Raw genomic sequence first — 7,500 nt, forward strand, 5'->3', positions numbered from 1 at the left:
AGATACATGTGAATATAAATGCATATAAAAATTTATGCGTAATTAAGCATGAATATTATAAAGTCTAAAATTTTAAAAAATCTAAAATTAAAAAAAATTAAACATCTGACGATCGTTTCGCGGATATTATTATAATCACAATGTAATCAAAAGATATATATATTCAGAAAAACCCCAATTATTATTTAAAAAATATATATCACTTAAAATTTCAACAAAGGACAAAAAAATGAACTTTCTAAATTATAGGAGGATTAATTTTACAATTTATTTAAAGGACAGTATACACTTTAATATTTTTAATTTTTTTAAATATTTTTAATATTTTTAATATTTTTTAATATTTTTAATATTTTTTAATATTTTTAATATTTTTTAATATTTTAATTAATATTACATATACCATTCGTTCTTAATACATAGATTATAAATCCATTCATCTCCGAAGAGCGGAATTATTGATAGCATGCTGATCTTTTGATTACATTGTCATTATAATAATATCCGCGAAACGATCGTCAGATGTTTAATTTTCTTAAATTTTAGATTTTTTTTAAATTTTAGACTTTATAATATTCATGCTTAATTACGCATACATTTTTATATGCATTTATATTCACATGAATCTTTATCTACATTCATATTTTTATATATATTTATATTTATATTTCATATATTTTAATTTTTAAATTTATTATATTTCCATGTCATATTGGATATACATCTTTCGAAATATTAAATATTGATTTCCTGCGAATATTATTGATAATTTTATGAATTTATTGATAATATAAAAACACACATATATATATTTATTTATTTATTTGCTCAAAGTAATAGAGCACTCAATATAAGTCCAGCTACATATTCTTTTAGAATATTCCTTATAAAAGTTATATATATTTATATATATATATATATATATATATATATATATATATATATATATATATATATATATATATATATATATATATATATATATATATATATATATATATATATATATATATATATATATATATATATATATATATATATATATATATATATATATATATATATATATATATATATATATATATATATATATATATATATATATATATATATATATATATATATATATATATATATATATATATATATATATATATATATATACATATACATAGGCGCAAGAGTGGCTGTGTGGTAAGTATAGGCGCAGGAGTAGTTGTGTGGTAAGTAGCTTGCTTACCAACCACATGGTTCTGGGTTCAATCCCACTGCATGGTACCTTGGGCAAGTGTCTTCTACTATAGCCTCGGGGCCGACCAAACCCTTGTGAGTGGATTTGGTAGACGGAAATTGAAAGAAGCCCGTCGTATATATGTATATTATATATATATATATATATATATATGTGTGTGTGTGTGTGTGTGTGTGTGTGTGTGTGTGTGTGTGTGTGTGTGTTTGTCCTCCCCAACATCGCTTGACAACCGATGCTGGTGTGTTTACGTCCCCATAACTTAGCGGTTCGGCATAAGAGACCGATAGAATAAGTACTTAGGCTTACAAAGAATAAGTACTGGGGTCGATTTGCTCGACTAAAGGCGGTGCTCCAGCATGGCCGCAGTCAAATGACTGAAACAAGTAAAAAAAATACATATATATATATATATATATATATATATATAAAGTGAAGTATATTGCCACTTAAGTGTGGCTGACCCCTAGGGGTGGATGTTACTGTTGCTTTTAGTTACTGTTAATACTTCATTTAGAGAATTAACATTGCTTATATATATATATATATATATATATATATATATACACGCATACAGAGAAGAAGAAGAAGAAGAAGAAGAAGAAGAAGAAGAAGAAGAAGAAGAAGAAGAAGAAGAAGAAGAAGAAGAAGAAGAAGAAGAAAAGAGAGAGAGAGGGAGAGAGAGAGATAGAGAGAGAGAAAAGAGAGGAGATAAAGTAGATAGAGTAAACGCTGTGAAGGCAATGGTTTCTCATGTGAAGTAAAGCTCACTGGTTGTTGTCAGACGACAGTCAGCTATTGGCTAATCCAGACGAACCAATGAGAATCGCTGAATTCGGAGACTCAGTGTAAGGGAAGCGAAGGCAGGGAGGGCAGAAGGGAGAGAGAGAGAAAGGGTATAAGTTACAAGATGAGAGAGGGAAGTGGGTTAAAAAAAGATTGATAGAGTAGGAGTGGGAGAACTCGACGGAGAGAGTGATAGAGAGAGAGAGAGATAGAGAGAGGGGGTGAGAAATGAGAAATTAGGAGATTCAACAGTAAGAGTAATACACACACACATACACACACACACACATACACACACACACACACACACACACACACACACACACACATATACAAGTTTTGTTTTTATTTTTATTTAGTTTTTCTTCTTGCTGCTGTTATTATTGTTTTTTGTTGTTTCTGATGCAGTTTCCAGTCTTTTGGTTCATCTTATTCAGGATCACTCGTTCCAACAGAAGCTAGAAAGTTTTTCAACTTTAAATTTACTATATAGACGCGTGTGTGTGTGTAACACACGCACACACATATATATATATATCATATACACAACTATATATATATATATGCGCACGCGCGCAAACGGAGCTTTATATACACACTACGAATGTCTACACACCGAAAGGATGTACCAGCGCGTTCACGAGACACTTTTCTAGGGCTACCCCGAACCCTAATCCACCCCTTTTGTCTCACCTCCTCATCCTCTTTATCTTTCTCTTCCCCTCCCTTCTATCTCTCCATCAATGCATATATACACACGGCTCACATGTTTTATACACTCTTGTTTTGATTTGACGTGAGAATTGTCTACACAGACATACAAATTTATATACACATACGTATATATTTACAAATATACCTATATATGTATATATACATACACATATAGAAATATATATACATTAACACTACATATACACTACAAAGTATATAAATATTTATATATACATTTATATATATATATTTATATTTATTATACATTTACACAAGTACAAACACACACATACATATTGTGTTTTCATTTGATATAACAAATCTGTTCATGTTCTCACTTACTGCACACACTGGTACATAAATACACATGTACATATAAACATAATCACACATATACACACATAAACATATATACATTTATACACATATCTATATGCATATAAACATACATTACCAAAAAGAAACGATAATTTTTAAACTTGTTAACCATGAAACGTACGTGAAATATTAATTGTTTACAACCAATTAATATATATATCCGCTAATTACATCTGTATTCTTCATAATTAGTATACACATATATTTATATATACATATGTAATCATATATATTTGTTCATATACGTATATATATTTACGTAATCATATATATTTTTCATATACCCATTTATACATTCATACAACGTGTATAGTGTATTAATACACGTAGCATACAACATATATTTATGCAATGTATGCATTTAATACTTGTTAGTATAACATATAATTGTAAAATATTATCATATATAAATGTTTGTTGAATTTATATATATATATATATTTTTAGTATATTTATATTTGTAGTATATCATATATTTTTGTAGAATGTTATATACATTTGTTGAATAACATGTATAATATACTATGTATTATGTATATATATAAGGTTAGATAAAATAACCTATATTTGTAATATATAGTATATATGTATATACATAACGTTAACTTTTTCTTTCATATTGAAAATATTTTAGCTTAACACGTTATGATAAATTGATATTAGGTATTTCCTTAATTATACAATATATATATGAGTGTATATATTGTAATTATACATATATAATATATAGATAAAGATTGAATAATTGTTTTACACTTTACATACATTATATATATAGCTGTTATACCTCCCATAATGTATTTAGTTTAAAAAAACAAAACAACTGTTTTATTTCTGTCAACGAGAACCAGTATAGAATAACACTTACTGTATTGATGATAATAACAATAAGTTAAACATCAACAATAACATCAACAACAACAACACATCGTTAACAACTACAGCAACAACAATCACATCAAATATTCGTCGCCATTAACCAAAGAAAAAAAAATTATGGATGACAAAAGTCTGGATGACAGGACTATCAGCAATGGAACTGCAAAACCCAGCTCGGAATTACCTCCAATTGAGACTTTGGATTCTGCAGGACTGATAGCGATGAAAATGGAACCAGTGAGTTCGGTAAATGATGAAGCAGACGACACACCAAGTACAACAACTTCGTTACCAGAATCTACATCTCCTGGTTCTAAATCTTCGAAAAAAGCCGGGGTTGGAATTCGGAGACAGGAAAAACCCCCCTATTCTTACATTGCCCTTATTGTGATGGCAATCCAAGCGTCACCTTCCAAAAGATGTACGTTAAGTGAGATTTACCAATTTCTTCAGCAACGATTCCCGTTCTTTCGCGGTACTTATCAAGGATGGAAGAATTCTGTGCGTCATAATTTGTCTTTGAATGAATGTTTTATAAAACTTCCTAAAGGTCTTGGACGACCCGGTAAGGGCCATTACTGGACCATCGACCCAGCTGCCGAATTCATGTTTGAAGAAGGTTCATTTCGACGTAGGCCTCGTGGGTTCCGACGCAAATGCCAACTAAAACCTTTCGGTATGTTGAATGGTCTCGGTGCCCCGGCACCACCAATGCTGGGTCATTCCCATTATGACCTGTTACATCAGAATAACGGAATGCCACAGATGAACATGCCCTGTTCAGTAAACAGCACCATGCCGGTCACTTACGATAATGGTCAAGTAGTCAATCCAATGATGAGCGCCATGAACGCCGGATTATACGGCGGCGGCGCCAACATGCCCAACCCCAACGGCGTCCCACAACATAACAACAATACCAGCTGCAACTTTGGGTCACGATTCGGTTCTAGCTGCGCCATGACAGTGCCACCCACAATGACACAAGACTATGGACATTTAAATAGTGCAACAAACAATGTCGCTCTAGGCTCAGGGATGTACGATCGAGATACGGCCACATCTAACCCAACAGCTTCGTGGCAAACCCAACGATACATTAAACAACAGCCACTCAGTCCTACAGGCAGTACGGGTTCAATTCACAGCATTTCTCCAGCCAGTAGTGAACATACCCCCCACACACCTTATGGATCACTGGGAGGTAACAGTGAACCCGTAGACTTGGCGTTAGCAGGTAAGTCCACCTTCATAATAACTGTTCTTTTTAATGTATATATCTATCAATGTATATATGTATATGTGTGTGTGCGTGTTTGTGTGTGTGTGTTTGTATGTATTTATGGAGATAGATTGATAGATGACACAAAATGGCACGAACGATATTGTTTATTCAAAAATTCTCCGCAAATGTTTCAATCACATTTCTACACCTTTAGTACGTTGCTGAGATTTTATGTAATCAATAATATCCGTCCAACGTGTAAAATGCGCCTGCTCAAGCGATTGTTTAAATAAGTCCTTCGTTAGATCCTACAGTCATTTTACGCAGTCTGGGAATATATAACAATGTATATAAGCATGTTACTTTTATGAATTTGCTTTGCGAGATTTCTGATGTGAAACCGTGTAATGAAACAGATATTGCTATATTTAGAGTTGGCCATTTTTTATAAACACACGAGATATTCGTTCTTCACTCATTTATTACTGTTCTTATTTTAACTCAAGTCCATTGTCCGGAAATCTTTCCTTACAGATCTGTGACCTCTTCAGCGACACTTTCTGTCCTTGTGTATGCTCCTGCTCTGCTGAATAGGTCACAGATGTGTCACGAAAGATTTCTGGTCAATGGACATGAGTTAATATAAGAACAGTAATAAACGAGTGAAGAACGAATATACAGTGCGTGTGTTTATTTGGCAAGAACAAAATGACCATCGCGAAATACAACAATATATAAGTATGTGTGTATATATATATATATATATACACTTGTGCGTGTGTGTGTGTGTGTGTGTGTGCGTGTGCGTGTGTGTGTGTGTGTGTGCGTGTGTGTGTGCGCGTGTGTGTATGTGTATCAGCCTTTCGGTACTGTGATTAATTATATATATCAACACCTCAAGTACAAATATCATTGCGTTGATCTGTTTCGACTGTCTACTTATCTAGTTACTTACCTAGCCATCAATCAATCCATATCAATCAGTCAAGCAATCAATCAATTAATCAATCAATCAATATCAATCAATCAATCATTCAATCTGTCTTTCTGTCTGCCTGTCTGTCTGTATATATGTTTGTATATCTAAACTGCTTTTCCATGTACTTATTAAACTATATGTGTGTGTGTATTTATATATATATACACATATATAAATATATACAAACGCACACTTATGCATACATACATCATATATATATATATATATATATATATATATATATATATATATATATATATATATATATATATATATATATGTATATGTATATATATATATATATATATATATATATTCGTGTATGTGTATATATATATATATATATATATATATATATATATATATATATATATATGTATACATGTACATTAATATACAAATATTTATATATATTATGTACGCACCCACATATTTCAATGAATATACTTTTGTTAAGAAGCGAAACAGATAACTGTATATCTGTCTCCAGATCAGACAATCTGTGTAATGATGTCCCTTCTGTTTATACATCTACTCTTTAATTGATGTGTTTGCCTATTTTATACACACATAATTACACACACACACGCAAACACATACATATATATATATAAACATATATATATATGAGGGATTGTCAATTCGGGCGAAACACTTTCTAAGCTCCCTCTTGGTACACCAGGCTAACAATATTGTTTAGATTAATAAAGAACTCCACATATTCTTATGACAGGGTGCAAGATTATCACCATTCTATTCATCACCATTCTATACCGTTCTATACCGAAAATCAATGTTCATCACCATTCTATACCGAAAATCAATGGTTCTGTTTCCAGTTATACCAGGGTTTTTTTTACACACAGTAATATACAAAACAAGGCGAAAATAATGGTCATTACACATGCGTTTTTATTGTAGTAAATTTGACTTACAGCTGTTTCCGGTAGTCATTATAGGTTCGTTATTAATAGATTTACTCAATCGATCTATTGATCGGTTGAGAGAAATTAAATGAGGAACTGAATCTGTAGTATTAACTCTCTAGATCAGTGTTTCTTAACCACTTTTTACCAGTGGACCTCTTTGATTCTTAAATTACTATATAGGGTCCCCTATTCAACTTATACTGTGTAGGGGTCCCCTATACAGTAATCTGAAGCTAAAAATGTCCTAATATATTTTTATAATTAAATATTATTAGGAATTGAATTTTAAAAATTGTTAAAATATTTTGTGTGTATTGTGGGAATATAGCCAATGTATTGCATATAAATTATAACAACAAAA

General features: G+C 31.0%; 1 protein-coding gene across 3 annotated transcripts in view; it reads left to right on the forward strand.

The window, feature by feature from the left end:
- Positions 1 to 2,203: 2,203 nt before the first annotated feature.
- LOC106874348 (forkhead box protein F1) overlaps positions 2,204 to 7,500 on the forward strand; it is a 93,596-nt gene continuing 88,299 nt past the window's right edge. The window contains exon 1 of one of the 3 annotated variants that reach the window (XM_014922053.3): positions 2,204 to 5,243. In XM_014922053.3, coding sequence (XP_014777539.1) covers positions 4,124 to 5,243 — 1,120 coding nt within the window. In that variant the 5' untranslated portion in view covers positions 2,204 to 4,123. The remainder of the gene's footprint in view (positions 5,244 to 7,500) is intronic. The other 2 variants (XM_089338604.1, XM_089338603.1) reach the window with 2 other exon arrangements.

The sequence above is a fragment of the Octopus bimaculoides genome, chromosome 20, assembly GCF_046866305.1.
Source record: "Octopus bimaculoides isolate indiv1 chromosome 20, ASM4686630v1, whole genome shotgun sequence".
Lineage (NCBI taxonomy): Eukaryota > Metazoa > Mollusca > Cephalopoda > Octopoda > Octopodidae > Octopus > Octopus bimaculoides.